Source organism: Drosophila virilis, chromosome X, assembly GCF_030788295.1.
Source record: "Drosophila virilis strain 15010-1051.87 chromosome X, Dvir_AGI_RSII-ME, whole genome shotgun sequence".
In the NCBI taxonomy this organism is placed as follows: Eukaryota; Metazoa; Arthropoda; class Insecta; order Diptera; family Drosophilidae; genus Drosophila; species Drosophila virilis.
In genome coordinates, this window is record NC_091543.1 from 21,212,247 (window position 1) to 21,227,644 (window position 15,398).

At 36.3% G+C, this 15,398-nt stretch overlaps 1 protein-coding gene across 4 annotated transcripts; it reads right to left on the bottom strand.

Moving 5' to 3' along the window:
- Positions 1–677: 677 nt before the first annotated feature.
- On the bottom strand, positions 678–15,153 carry LOC6631618 (uncharacterized). 4 transcript variants are annotated; one of them, XM_070210274.1, is made up of 5 exons: positions 15,004–15,153; positions 1,728–1,931; positions 1,547–1,663; positions 1,041–1,190; positions 678–972 (listed from the first exon to the last, which is right to left on the bottom strand). In XM_070210274.1, exons 1-5 carry the CDS (start codon positions 15,136–15,138, stop codon positions 862–864), a joined length of 717 nt encoding a protein of 238 aa, XP_070066375.1. In that variant the 5' UTR covers positions 15,139–15,153; the 3' UTR covers positions 678–861. The 4 variants fall into 4 exon arrangements, with proteins under 4 accessions (XP_070066375.1, XP_070066378.1, XP_032295954.1 ...); XM_070210277.1 differs by lacking the exon at positions 15,004–15,153 and adding an exon at positions 14,266–14,352; XM_032440063.2 differs by lacking the exon at positions 15,004–15,153 and adding an exon at positions 14,178–14,333.
- Positions 15,154–15,398: the final 245 nt, after the last annotated feature.

The window sequence follows — 15,398 nt, forward strand, 5'->3', positions numbered from 1 at the left end:
CTCGTCCTCTTTCGACTTCGTTTTTGTTCGGGTCCGAGAATCGCTCTCTTGCTCAGAAAACAAGAGAGTAAAAGAGACATATGCTTTGTGTGGTGGAACAACCAAAATTTGTATGCATTGTTGCTTATACGGATACATACACACATTCAAGTCATATGAATTTCTTACTCTCTTGCTGTCTGAGCATGCGGGCGTGATTCGAACCCGAACAAAAACGAAGGCGACTTTGGACCAGCCGCATATGAAATGCGTGGCCCCAGCATTTGACACTGGATGTCCAGTCCTAATGTTGTTTGTTTAGTGTTAGAATTTAGCAATCCATTGGTTTTTCAACAACATGTGTAATTCTACTACATATCTATGTTCTTAATACATAGACTGCAAACTTATTGTCAATTCGGCCCGAAAAGGGAAAATTTAATATTCTATTTACAACAGGCCATTGGGCTCAGAACATTGGGACAGAAGCTAAAAACTCCCAAACTCAAAGTATTTTGTTTGATACTATATAATAAATATATATCTCTAAAAACAAAAACTCTAAATAGCTATGATTCAACTTACAGAACATTTTACATATCATATCATATCATTCTTTGAGTAATCCAGCTATTATAAAACTGAACAAAAAAAAGGTTCTGTTTTAGGTTTCACGCTTGAATATTGTTGTTGTCATGTCTTAAGTCAAAATTCATTGTATTTATATGTATATAAACCATCAATAATTAAAAGTAAAAATAACAACCGTTAAATCTGTACATAGGTAATTCATTTAAATAGCTAGGACCGTCAGACATTGCGACGAATACAATTATGCACTCAGCGCGATCTATAGAACGTCAGACCAGTTAGTACTTTTGGCTAAGCTAAGCCCTTCAGACTTTTCAACTTATTTTTTTTCTCAACGCCCAAGCTGTTCGCAAACTGCTTGTCCGCTTCCAGTTTGTATTCTCTTAGATTGTAGTGAGTTGCCTGTATCAACGGAAGGGTATAGAGTGATCAAAAGTGGAACTTTTAAGCAATATATTAAGATTAATTACATTGATGGCCTCTTTGAACTCGGTCTGGGCCAAACGTTGTATACCGCGGAAGTTTCGGCCCAGAATACGGCCCAACTCATAGCGAGAAATACTGTAGCCCTCTGTAGTTGTTGTGGACTGATCACTGCTACTGTCTTCATCACTGGAATTCTGCACAACAATAAAACAAGAGAGATTTCGATAATTAATTATCTAATAATAGGAAATGCAGACAGTACCAATGCTACCAATGCTAAGGGTGCAACCCAACTCAGATTCGAATATACTTGATGTATAAGTGAGTGTAACCAAATGCTTGTTAGTTTGAAAACGGTTGAGTGGCAATATTTCATAGAGTGCTCATAGGGAACATCCCTGGGATTGTGCTCATAGAATAGTTACAGCAAAGACAATATTAATTGTTTAGATTGTCGTGGGGATCGGTGTAGGAAAATATTGTAGTATATTTTATAGCCACTTTAAGTCTGATGGATAGGTAGATGCATTTACAGAAGGAATTGTCTTACCAGCTTTTCAGTTGTGGGCCTTGGCTGACTTGTAGGTTTCGCTGGTGCCGGGTCTTTAAATTGCTCATTCACAGTATTATAGATATCATTAAGAGTATTCCGAGTATCTGTGTATTGCTGCAAGACAATAAAATGAAATCAACATTGTCGTAGAATACGATTTTAGCTTTATCATACTTACATCCACAATAAGATTCTTTGTTATGACCATTTTCTGCAAGAAATCCCAAACGATGCCCCGTTTGCTGCGCATGTGCGGTACATTGTCTACATCTCCCAACGGATCACCATGACCTGAAGCGGTAGCAAGTCCCAGCATTAATATCCAACTGCCCAATAACAGCAGCGTCAGTAAATGATTAGATTTTATATTTTTCATTATTTTCTGCATTACATGGGAAACAAAAGAATACATTCTTCATAAATGTTATAGCTAATATAATAAGAATAATAAATACGTAATGTAAGCACATGAGTTTATGGAATCGGCGGACATAAGGCTAATTATCAATATCATTACTATTATTATGAGCAATATTAGGTTTAAATTAGGTTTGATGCAAACAGCAAAAATGTTCCACACAACATTACATTCTCAGTTAACCATAACTCACACAAAACCACGCCAATTATATGTAGGAATGTGTCTGTGTATACGAATATTTGCACAGACTGCCTAACCGCCAATAGCCAACCTCTAAAATAACAACTATTACCCAACGTCCAGAAGAAATGTTGTATGATACCGAAACACAAGAATCTGACTGATGTGGATTATCAAATAAGCGGACCAAACAGCCAATGAAGCAGATAAATTCGCCCTCAGTACAGAAACAAACTACAAGTACTCAGACTTCCTTAAACACATTGAGCTCAAAATACATGACTACAAAAACACAACTTGGTCTAACCTCTAATTCCATACAACATGTTGTATGTTTAGTGGTCTAACACACAACACATCAAAGCAATTAATTCCAAGCAAACACACACAATGAGAAATTAACAACACCAAAAATCTCCTACGACTTGTCACTATTTAGCCATTTGAGCTTAGATTATCACTCACAAGAATATCATAATCAAAGGTTCGACAACAAGTTGCTAATTGCAGACCACTCAGTTTACAATAAGCCCAAGATTCCAGCCACAATGATTCAAATATTCACCATTAAATGTTACTCCAAAAACAGGCAAGTCGGCTCTTATCGGATATGCCCGACTATATATATCTTAATGGGATCGGAGAGTTTTTTTTCTGCTTGTAATAAAATATATTATAAAACAATTATACCCTATTTAAATGGGGTCAGGCTATAGAAAATATTTATTATTGTTGCTCTTCGTGATTTATATTTATGTACGTTAATAATTTTCGAATAAATAAATATATTTATGTGCATATTCAATACTGCAATTCCCATGGTGATTGGCGTAAGGTACGCACTGCGCAGTAAGTTCCCATATATGTGATTTTGTGCTGGATTCGGGGAACGTAAATGGTAAGAGTGCGAACCAGATTCCAACAGCTACGATGACGGGCTGGCAGCTGCTATTTGCCAATTTCACAAGTTGCGTATACGCCACGTGCACAGGAATAGAAATGGTATTGTTGCAAGTAGATTTGTAATAATTATTATCAACTGTGCTTAGGTCACCTTATAGCCTTGAAGTAAAGGTGTCAAATATGCTTTAATTTTTCGTAGTAAATATGTATGTTTTCTCAGCTTATATTGACGATGGTTTCATTTTCACTTACATATGGCCATATAAGTACATTTGTGAGTAGCTGTAGGATGCATTCGCAATGCAGAATTTCATTCGAAATCTTCCTAAGGAAACGCTAAGCATAAATACATAAATGCACATATGTATATGCATACACGTAACCATGACCAGAAAGAGACAGAAGTCGAGTGATCTTAGACTAGCTGCAGAGCATATGAAACCATGGACACACTCACTCATGCGTTTTCCTATGTTTTCCAATACGGCTATGACCAAAAGAAGGAGGAGAAACCAAGAAAAAAAAATAGAATAGAACTGCTGTTCCTGTTGCTGTTGGCGTTCCCGTTGCTGTTTCCGTTACTGGCAATCCTTTAGACTATCGTGATTGCTTTAATGCTACTTAAGTGCTTAACAGTTTGCTAGACGAGTGCTGCTGCATCAGCCCCAACAACAACGACAACGAGGCATCGAAAGTAATACACATAAAACCAAAAACAAACAAGGCAAACGAAAAAACTACTTCAAGTGCAAACTTTTCCTTTTGGGCAGAGCACAACGAAACCAAACGAAATGAAATGAACATAGAAGAAACCCTCAGAAAACTCTACCATTAAATGAATATAGCACATAGCAAATCTGAAAAGTACATATATGAGTATCGATTTCTTATTGCAGCGAAGGGCTGTCTGTATAAACAAATTTCTCTCTCGTTCTGTTTTGTTTGCAAACTACAAACAAAACAATTAAATAATATATTAAATTAAAATCTTAAATATAGTCGTTATCAAAAGATCTTGTTTGAAAAACAAAAAAATCAATTAGCTTAGTTATGTCTAAGACTTAATTGTTGCGGATCGCCCGAACAATCACGATTATTGACAACCAAGCCAAACCCTAAGCCAAGCTATCATCTCACATCCATTCTCGTTTGCACTACCACACCTGTCCCCATCTGCATTGGCAACTTTGTTTCTTCGTGGTCTGTTGTCATTATCAGCGTCTTCGTCATTTGGTTAGTTTGCTTCGGCAAGTGTAACCGCTGTGCAACTTGAGTATTTTAATTATACCCTAATGGCGCATAACAGCCACCTCTGTATCTGTCTCTACTTTCCTTTCTTACTCTCGCTGCTCCTGATGCAGGCTGGGCAGCGACGAGCGTCTCATTACGCCCTGAAGAACTTCATTGGCATTGGAATCCTTTCCTCTGTTGCTCCGCTGCCACGCTCTACAACTTTTGCTATTTTTCGAATAGCTATTTGCTTGTCCATCTGTCCTTCTCACAGTTTGCAGGTAAATTTCCACTGGAGCCTCTAATGTCTTCCGAAGAGTTAGGTATATTAAAGGGAGTGTTGGCCATGCCATATATCATTTTTAAAACAAATATATATATATATATATATATAACATTTATATATTAATTGTTTTTTGTTTTCCGCATCCAAAATTATCGTTCGTAATCTTTTATCAAAATTGTAATAATATAATTCATTTATTTTTCGATTTGCAGCTAAGTTGGTATTTATCTCTCTTAAGTTCTGTTTCTTCAATACAAATTTGGTTAGGTTTTGTTAATCGGCTTGTTTGAACTTGAGTAAGTTATAAAAAGAAAATATTCTGATGACGAACCGGTTCGATTCAAACGCGGCGTGCAGCCTTGTATAGTATCATAAATAAATTAATATATATGTATTTACGAATATTTTAAATTAATTGGTTTGATTTTACATTTGATTTTCTTTATTGGCGTAACCTCACAATATTTGTCAAATCTCAAGAAAAGGCATCCAAGCTGCGCTGTATGCAGCACAGCTTTTTTGGTTTGCTTTTGCCGCGTTCTGCCTTTCGCTTACTTTTGTTACCAGTTTTTCGGCAATTCTCGTTGCATTTTTGTGCACGCTTTGATTATTTTATTGCCATCCCCCGTAACAGCCTGAACCGAGCATTGAAACAAACTTCATTTTGAAATTAAAACTTTTTACCCAAACGGCAAACGGAAAAGCGACCAAGGCAATCGCATTCTTGATTTTGTTTTCCAACTGGCTCATCAACTGGCCAACAAAACTTTGTAATTATATCAATGAATAGCTGCTGCTGGTCAGACAACCGACGTTCGTAGACGGGACTTCCGTGCGGGGGACTTGTGCTATATTTATTCCATCCCCCGGTAACGGGGCAATAGTCAAAAATGAATCAATTCTCGAACGCTGCTAAAAAATTTTTGCATTGCATTTCAATTAAATTTAATTTAATTTGATTGTGGCCAAGACATCGAGCACTTTCAAGCTACCCTATTCCCGGCCCGCTTGTCCTCGAGCTGAGCTGGAAATGTCCAAGGATATTCACATCCATCGCATTCACAATGTGTGCTATCCATAGCTTTATTTGTACTTGCAACAATAGTTCTGAATTGCCGTCAGTTCATGTAGCTAATGGTTTTAACACCTACACACACACACACAGACACACGCAGATAAATTCATATGCCAAGCGAAGTGTGGCACTGGAGGACGGGAGCCTGGTTAGAGCAAGATAGCGCACGTCAGGACAGTTGCCTTGGATTCTCGCTTCATTTTACATTTGCATGCTAAGTACCAATTAAACAAGAATTAAGAATGAGTTTAATGTTGACGATATGTTGCTACGCCAGCAGCGATTATATTCCGTATTTCAGTATTTCAGTTTGAGTAAGCTCATGCATAAATATGTGTAAGTATATTTATTTGGATGCATTTTCTTACAGAAATACATTCAGATATCCACTTCGATCAATATTGCATTAGACCGATTGCCTAAAGTAATGTCCCTGCTTAAGCAGATCAAATAGGTATAATGCATACAGGCTCTACAAACTGAAATAAAGTGTATTGGGATTGTGAAATGTCTGCCCGTATGGGAGAATGACTTGTTTAAGGTATCAAAGCTTAGAGCTTAAGTTACCTTAATAGAAAATCGACCTGCAAATATTTTGACTTCCATTTGGTAGCTATGTTAAGTATATTCTCGTAGGGTATATATCCCAAACTACATCCACATATTATCTAATTACCCTTTACTCATTTCCAAAGGGTTAAGCTATTTTTGAGAATAGACTTGCGATAACATCAACAAATGTTTCACATAATTACGCACTCAATTGTTTTAATTCAAGCAAGTAAATGGGACAGACTAAATATCAAAACTACCACGTCAAGAAGATAAACCTTTTCGCATTGTCATCAAACAGACCTCAAGCCGGCCTCCAACAACAAGGAAGGGCTTAAAATAAACCTTTTATGCAGTCAAGGAGCACCGCTGCCGGGATTATGGGCATTTAAGATTTATTCCTCCTACAGTGGCAGCTGGCAAATATGTTTAATTTGCAGACAAGAGACGGTATGCTTCACATTCGCGATTCTCAGAGACACGTCGCCAGGAGTGTTCCTCCAAGGCAAATTTCTCGAGCATAAAGACAGTTATGGCTACCTTGGACTCAACCTTGCAAGCCTCGCAAGCTCACCTGGCGCAAACATATCGCAACAGCATATTACAGTGTACGGCAAAAACTAAAAATATGGAATGGGATGTCAGCCGAATAACCCCAGTTACCACGGGACATTGGCCGATAGGCATTCACGCTGAAAAATTAGCTGTCCCTCACAACACTTATGCAGCAGCTGCAGGGCTGATCAAGAAATAGAAACGCTGGAAAATTTACTATGTCAGTAACCGCTAGGAGCATACCAGCTACAATTCCTGAAGGAAGTCAGGAGGCTCTGGCCGAGGGAAATCATCTTGTCCCTGATTGGGCGCCCGAGGTATCGTTCCCCCATTTCTACTTACTTGCCATTGAATTTTTAATGCGTAAAAGATTTTCTTTTTAATTTTTTTTCATTGGGGTAAGAATTTTTTAAACTGGCTGAATATTATAAAAGTTTTTCGAAATCTATTTTATTATAAGCGACCCCAAATCTATCAAAAAGAAAACATGCTGTTCCATAATGTTAACAATTTGAGCCGAGCAAGACCGAGTAATACCTTTCATAAGACTGCAGGGTATCTTACTTATCACTGTCTCAAACATAACTATATTTACAGGGTTTTAAAAATAAATGTGATTAACTTGCTGATCAAACAGCTAGCATTTAGCTTAATATTGATTTTCTCTTTAGTTCGTGTGAAAAACAATCAAATTCTGAACATTTGGTACATGCCAAAATAAGCTTAACCCAGACCAATTAATTTTCTCACTGTCATATGTGGTTTTATTGGCTTACAAATGGCGCTCCCAAGTTTTTAGCTTAGCGTGCCAGGCACGAGTTGTGCCTTAATTACAACCTTGCCTAAACTACTTGCTAGAATTAAATTGGAAACAAATAAATTCAAATGTACTTCTAGGTAATGTTTGTTCACAAATCTGGCACTGCCTCCAACTTTGAAGCAATAAAATGTATTTTTGATAAAATTAAAAGGGACGAAAACCAGCATACAACTAAACTACTTCTGGCCCTACTTTTAGTCGCTCCATGGCGAATGCATAATAAATGCAAATAATTCTTTACGACGATGGCCACAAAGTGGCCTAAAATGGCTGACAGAGAGCTGGCGAACCGAGCAACTTTATTCTTTTCCCTTTATCACACCTGCGAATGTGTGTATGTGTCCCGTTTCATATATATGTAAAAGTGTTTTAGTAAGGACTGGCGCGCCGGCACGAAAAAGTGAAACAACACGAAATTCCATTAAGCGAATGGATTGCCATTCATAACTGTCGTCCATACTGTTGATTGTGCGCCTGTGTATGCTAACAAAAACTAGCGCCAGGGCTGGAAACAGTTTTGACACAGGGAACCAAAGAAAACTAAACAATATTACAATATTAACTAACTATATACATAAGATAACCGGCCATTGTCATATACAATATATTTAAATACAGATATAATTAAATAATTCTGCAATCGCCCCAAAAAGTTCACAATGCATTAAGAAAACAAACCACACCTCAGCTTACAGGAGTTCCATCAGCGACTACAACCCTACCACGAATACCCTACCTACCCATATGTTTGTGGCATAGTGTCTGTGAGCGTGCTTTCCATATTCTGTCAGTGTTTGCTTGACGCAACTAATAAAGGTGACCAGTCTCTGTGATATGTTATTTGTTTTCAAGGCATGGCGCTCAGTTTTTGTAAGCCCAACCGGAAAATTGCTTTTCTCGATGAGTAGCGTCGACGTTAACGTAGCTACACTTGCCTTTGCCTCTGTGTTTGACTTATGTTTGTGACTCTAATGGCCGGCAGACAGCGCTATCAAACAGTAAGTAGCACCGAAAAACTGTCCTTTTCCGGAGGGTCGACGATTAACTACCCTTGCAAGCTTACAGATGTGTCAAATATTTTATGCTTTAGGTTGCTCTGAGTCAAAACTAAATGTTCTCTCCCATCTCTCCTCGAGGAGGAAAATGATATAGTAGATCGATCATGTTAAGACTGTAACTTGTTCGTGTTAACATCTGGAAAAACATAAATATTTTTATACAGAAACTCATTTTAGTCACTCGGTCTTGATAGTTTATATGTATACATCAGGGGGTAAAATATGCCTTCAGTGTGTTACAATTTTGAGGAAAATATATAATACCATATTCTAGGGTATGAAAAGTAAACAATTACAAAAACAGCTAGCTGCGATTGGTGTGTGTACCCTTTTTTGCCCACTGCAATTCGCAAATTGTTTGCTGCTCTAATTAAATTTGCACTCGCAATGCAATTGGTTGCGCAGATATCGACACACAGCTGGCCAGCATTGCCTTAAATGTAATTGTTATATTAACATTATATCATGGTACTCGGGATGTGGACCCTGGCAAAAGCAACGGTTCGGTTACGTGAGCCGCGTGGTGCGCTAATAAATCACATTCCGTTTACGTTCCGTGGAAAAGGCTCGAACCAGAGGGAATTTTGTGCGGCCGTGTCCGGCACGTCATCCAACCAGTTATGTAGCAACTCTTCGAGTATTCTGAGAAACCATGCAGCTTAAGAGAAACCTTGTAACCAGCCAAGGACAAGGAAACTCAATGAATAAAATATGTGCATGCGTGTATATACGTAAGGAAGCGGGTATGTGTGTCAGCTTGTGTGTTTATAGTAACATGGCAAATGGTCGAATTAAAAGTTATGTCCACATGCTAACTATATACATATCTATATGAAAGAGTCTGTTTTAACTGACTTTCTGCTTGACTAATTGGTCAAAAGTTCATACATAAACGGTAAGAGCTACAAAGCTAAATTTGTACAGATGCTTCATTTTACGGCTAGGACGAAGTTTCGAAAAAAATCATACTGAAAGTTGGACAATTAAAGCTTGTATGAAAACCATTCAACTAAAATGCTGAAATACCTTTATGTCGATTCTCCAGCTCTCAAAGCTTCTGAGATCGTCGCACTCATACATACGAAGGGACATGGTGATATCGACTCGACTATTGATGCTTATCAGGAATATACAAAATATATAAAAATATATAAGATAAATAACTTTTTAAGCCCATTTTCAATTTTGAACGTAAAAGCTGATATCGATATCCTGGTTTTTGAGTAAATCGCTTAGATCTTAAGTGACACAGTCATTAAATTGGACTACATAGATCAGGTGTTTTTTATTTGTATTATTCTTGGCTTGGCTGTGAAGTATGAGATGACGGCAGGTAGTTCGGGCGGTTGAAGGTGATTTCAAGTTCGACAGGTGTAGCATGTAGTCCCTATGGCTACGCTTTATTAAATGGAACAAGTTTATTTATTTTCACTTATGCTACAATACGCCTTTGGAAACAGAAGCTTTAGATTATCCCCTAGTCAGCAACTTTCGACAATCGCACTTTTACTAGTTTTGATTTATCTACTTATATTAATGTGGGAACCCTAGAAGAACAACACGCAGTGTCCGTTGCTTCTGATCGCTCCCTCTTTGCTCAATTGTAAGTTGCCAAAAAAACCCGTCCTCCATCATTGATAGTAAACTGCATTAGTTTTACCTTAAATCATCACATAATACTTAATCATAATAATAATCAATCATTCAACAATATTAAATCGATTATTAAAGTTAAAGTAACTTTTGAACTAAATTATAAAGAAAAAACTTCACATTAATACAGGTCAGTTGTATTTCGTTTTGTTTTTATGAATTTCAACTTTATTTTCAACCTGTCCTCTTTTTCAAAGGTATTCTCAAAGGCTGTTGCAACACATTTAACAAGCTTTGTTTTAGTTAAGATAACATACTCTTTGTCTTATATGCAAAGTTCTACTACATGTTGCATTCTGTATGGAGTGCCACATTATTGACGCTAGCCAGAAAGTGTTTATTGACTTTATTCCACTTAGATATTTTTCTGTGTCGATGTTTTTGCGCAAGCGCTTCAGAAGCTGTACTGACACGCGATGAAGTCGAACACGTCAATTGAACTCAAGGTGGTCAACGTTAGTTACACTCGGCTGCGCAAGCGCCGACGAATGTTGCCCTGGAGTACAATTGACTTCGTAATACTCGTTAACAGATAGATTAAATAAAAATATATACTGTCCGCCAAATTTATTAAGACACATCGATTTTCCAAAATTGTCATGCCCTCTGTGGGCGTAGGCCAAGTATTCGTAAATCGATCGTTACAGAAGCTGTTCAGCAATCTTTAATCCAATTAGTCGCTTAAGCCTTAACACTGAGCAACATGCTGATGTTCGCTTTATAATATATATGTATATCAAGTCTCTATCATCAAAAGCGCCTCAAAAAATGTTGCGCATTTATACAGACAGCAAGACAAACATTTCACAAAAGCAATATACTCATTTCACTTTTTGAATAAATAATAAAAAAAGACACTTAGCCTTGATTTTAATAGCGCCAAAAGTCAAAATTCGACGAGACTTGGTGACTTAATAGACAGTGACTTGAACAGCGTTAAATATGCCGAGGTCAGTGAGTTTTGAATGTTTGTTTTGCTCATATTTTTTAACTTGGCCACAACGATTTGGGTTCAACGAATCGAGGCAACAAACATCGAAAACTATACCAAAATGCACTGAACAAAATAATTTGGTTGATTTAGCTTTGTAAGAATATCTCCTTAACGCTTTTCAATTGAAATTGCTTCTATTCAAATATTTTGGGCCTTTAAGACTGAAATAATAATTAAATATCGTGTGAATAGACATTGATTGGCGGTAATTAGGTAAGACGGTATTATCACTCAAACCGCTTACAAAACAATAACGAGTGCTCAAAACGGGTGTGCCCGACATGGAGATACTTACAAACATATGGGAGTCAAATATTTTATTAATGAAGCCGCCTGTTCAAAATCATTTCCAAAGATGTTTACGACAAATCACTTAAGTTGTGTCTCACACTTTTTGCTAAATGTGGGCCTACTCGATTCAAATCTCTACATAAGAACTTAATGAATACGTGTCTCGGCGATTTTGATAATTTCACTCGCAACTGTGGAAATTTGGCGAAAAATTAGCAAATAATTTGTTTAGTATTCAACATTTATTTGATATTTTGCCGCTGAGTTCATCACTTTTAGATGGAAAATATTAAGCGAAGAAAATTTTATTTTCTTCATGACTCTCAGTATAAGACTAATATTGGCGGAAACTTTTGAATCAAACAATTGGTTCTTTATTCGATGCTCTTTAAACATATTTTGAAATAGAAGTGGAAATCAAGATGGTACGGGTAGATTTCAGTTGTCTACCTATTAGAAATTAAGTTCGACTAACTTCTATGTTGTTTTAGGATCTTCGTGAATTATGGCATTTAAATCTGTGTAAGCCCGATCAAAAGGCTCATACTTTTGGGGCATTGGGGGAGGTATCACAAGAGCTTTATATTCCAAATTTCCAAATCGCTTTTTATTGATAATTTGAAAATGAATATAAAAACAAATATTAAAAACTTATAGTTAATACCGACGGATGTGGCTGGAAGATATATTTATTATGTGGTCGGAGATTCCTGCCCGTTGCATGCATTTGCACAAAACCATTAAACCTTTGTTTCAAAAATAGGTACTAGGCAATAAAATGTGCAGGGCTTAATAAAAACAAATAAAAATTACATGTAACCAAAAACATGGTCAAAATTTCGCCAAGCACCGAGCGCGCAGAAGAGAACTAATCTAAGCTTTATGCATACAAATATAAATAATAAAAAAAAAAAAAAATCCAAAGCCGGACTGCGTACAGTGGAACCAGATTTATGGGTGCACATCATTTACAAAATAAATACTTTTTCAAATGTGAATATGCAAATGTCTTAAGTTGATTACAAAATTCGTATGTCTCACTAGCGCTAGGAAGTAAACTGAGTTTTCCGATCATGAAAACAGTGAAAGACCCTCCTTGATCGCACAAAACTCATATATATATTATATATATAGTTATTATTTAATAGAGACGGACATTTCACAAAAGCACTATATTGTTTTCACTTTTTAAACATATTAAAAAACTGTTAACCTTGATTTTTATAGCGCCAAAAGTCAAAATTCGACGAGACTTGGTGACTCAATAGACAATGACTTGAACAGCGTTAAATATGCCGAGGTCAGTGAGTTTTGAATGTTTGTTTTGCCTTTATTTTAACTTGGCCACAACAACGATTTGGGTTCAACGAATCGAGGCAACAAACATCGAAAACTATACCAAAATAAGCTTACCAAAATAATAATTTCATTGATGCTTTCCAACTGCAATTGATTCTATTCTAATTTATTATTATTTTGTAATTTTACAATAATAAATACATATGATGGGAGCAGATTTTACTTAGAGGTAATTGTGGAAAACTTAAATACCTCTCCACGGCTACTTAATTCTCATAGAAATGATTCCAAGACACCTTCTTTATTCAGGCAAAAGTGGAGATGTATAATGTAGGTTCCCTAGAGTAAGCACAGATTAAAAAAATTTCAATATAAAGTAAAAACTAAGTCCTGGTGCTATCACCTTAGACTCTGCTTTTTTATGCCCAGAAAAAAACATACATTTGTCCATTTGCAATAATCTTGCTGCTCTTGGCAACAGCCCAAGCTGGTTATATTTTACTTATATAGTTCATAGTTTATATCGAATTACGAAAAAATATCTGGTAGTTCTTGACACCTCACTGCTAGTTGAGAGCTTTCAGCTTAAGTGATTTTAATAATAAAATTAAGCGCTTCTTATAAAGCTGATATTCATCGATCTTACGAAAATGTATGGAAGATCCGGAAAGAGATTAAGTGAGGGACGTTTCATCTTAAGCTTATTTTCTGCATCAAAATTCACTTGAGATGTGCTTCACAGTTTTCGCAAAATGCAAGCCGTAGCAAATATAAACGAAGTTTTAAGTTTCACCTGATCGGCAGCAATATTCATTTCCTGTATATTAAACACATAACAAATACGAAATTGCGAGATTTTAAAAATTCCACCCGTAACTGTGGTATATTGGCGGAAAACTGTCTTATCATCCGATCGACTTCACTCTCATGTGTTAACGAAAGCTTATTATGTTTTTCGACTTTAAGTTGACACGGAAAATGTTGATTACAGCTTTTGATTCTGTTTACGATAAATTATAACTTGAGACGTGAAGCTCAATATAGTTTGGGTATTCTCAGATTGAAATATTGACCGCACAAAGCCGGGAAACACCAACTAGTAAAATTTTGGCGGGTTTCTTTAAACATTTATAACGTATTTGATTATAATAACAATAATTAACGATAATAATTTTTAGTGCACATTCCATATTGAGATCTTTGCTCTTTTTGTAATCTACTAACGTCGAACACATTCGCACTTGCATTAACACACACCAAAACAAACAGCAAAAAATAATGTAACTCAAAATTACAACAGAAATAACTCACTCGCTTTCACTCGGCCCACTCAAAAAATGTGCAAGACTTAACAAAAACAAAAATTTAAATGTAACCGAAAACGAATTTAAAACCTCACCGAGCTGCAAGCATAAAAATGTTTTGGATTACTTGATTTAAACGCACGCAAAAGAGAACTAAACGGCAAAGACAACCAAAATTGTTTAAACTTTATGCATACGAATGTAAATAATAAAAATAAATAATCCAAAGCCGAACGGCAACGTCGTCCGAACCTGCGTACAGTGGAACCAGATTTACGAGTGCACATCGTTTACAACAAATCGTTTAACTTTAAATACTTGAAAATGTGTCGTGTGTCTCAATTGCACTTAGAGAGTATTCTGTTCGATGGTCGAAGAGAATTTAAATATTTTAAAAAAAGAACAATTTCTTATGTTATTAGTGTAATATTAACTATTTAGTAAATTTCTTAGTCGTAAAACAATTTGTTTCGATTTTACTTAGCGCTCATATTTATATTGTTAAAAATAATAAAAAAATATATGTATTTTAATCACTTACTTTTATTTTATATTATTTATGTGCTTTTAAAGATCTTCTAATAAATCCGATTTTGAACTAATATAATTCCAAGCATTTTCACGAATAGATTCGACTTAAATGTATCACATACATTGTCTACGTTATATTGTTAAAATACAAGAAATTAAAATGTTATTTCGATTGATGAAAATGTTTTAGGATTGGGCAACAGTCTTTCGTTTTGTATTAAAAAATGCACTAATTCGTTTTAATAATAAATGCCAATTTCCTTATGCTTATGTTGCATATCAAAACATAATTATGCACCCACCTGCGAGTGAACTGCTTCTTCTCCTTCTTGTGTATAACCACTGTGCGGAGTCAGTGCCGATGAATACGACGATATCGTCTTCGGGCTACTCAAAGTGCAGCACAGCGCTGGCAGCAGCTGGCTAAGCAGCGGCATAAACAGCGACTGCGCAGCTGCACCGCGACGCACCGCGCCGCCTAACCTCTAGTGCGATTGCTGTAAAGAAAGCGCTGTAAACGGCGCCAGCGCGAGAGCAGGTTTCGTTATTTCGTTTTGTTATGTTTTTTTCTTTTTTATTATTTATGCTATTTTTGCTCTTGCATAAGAGCCAGCCGGCGAGTAATAATAAAGTACCTGCACATGCACATATACATGCACAAATACAGATTTGAGGTAATGTTACATGTACATACATA

What these genes read in the sequence shown, in the direction of transcription:
- LOC6631618 (XM_070210274.1), bottom strand. Translation starts at nt 15,138, where the DNA reads ATGCCGCTGCTTAGCCAGCTGCTGCCAGCGCTGTGCTGCACTTTGAGT. An exon ending in AAGAAGCAGTTCACTCGCAG is followed by an intron (nt 1,932 to 15,003) that starts GTGGGTGCATAA and finishes CATGTAATGCAG; the next exon opens with AAAATAATGAAAAATATAAA. An exon ending in GGCCCACAACTGAAAAGCTG is followed by an intron (nt 1,191 to 1,546) that starts GTAAGACAATTC and finishes ATTGTTGTGCAG; the next exon opens with AATTCCAGTGATGAAGACAG.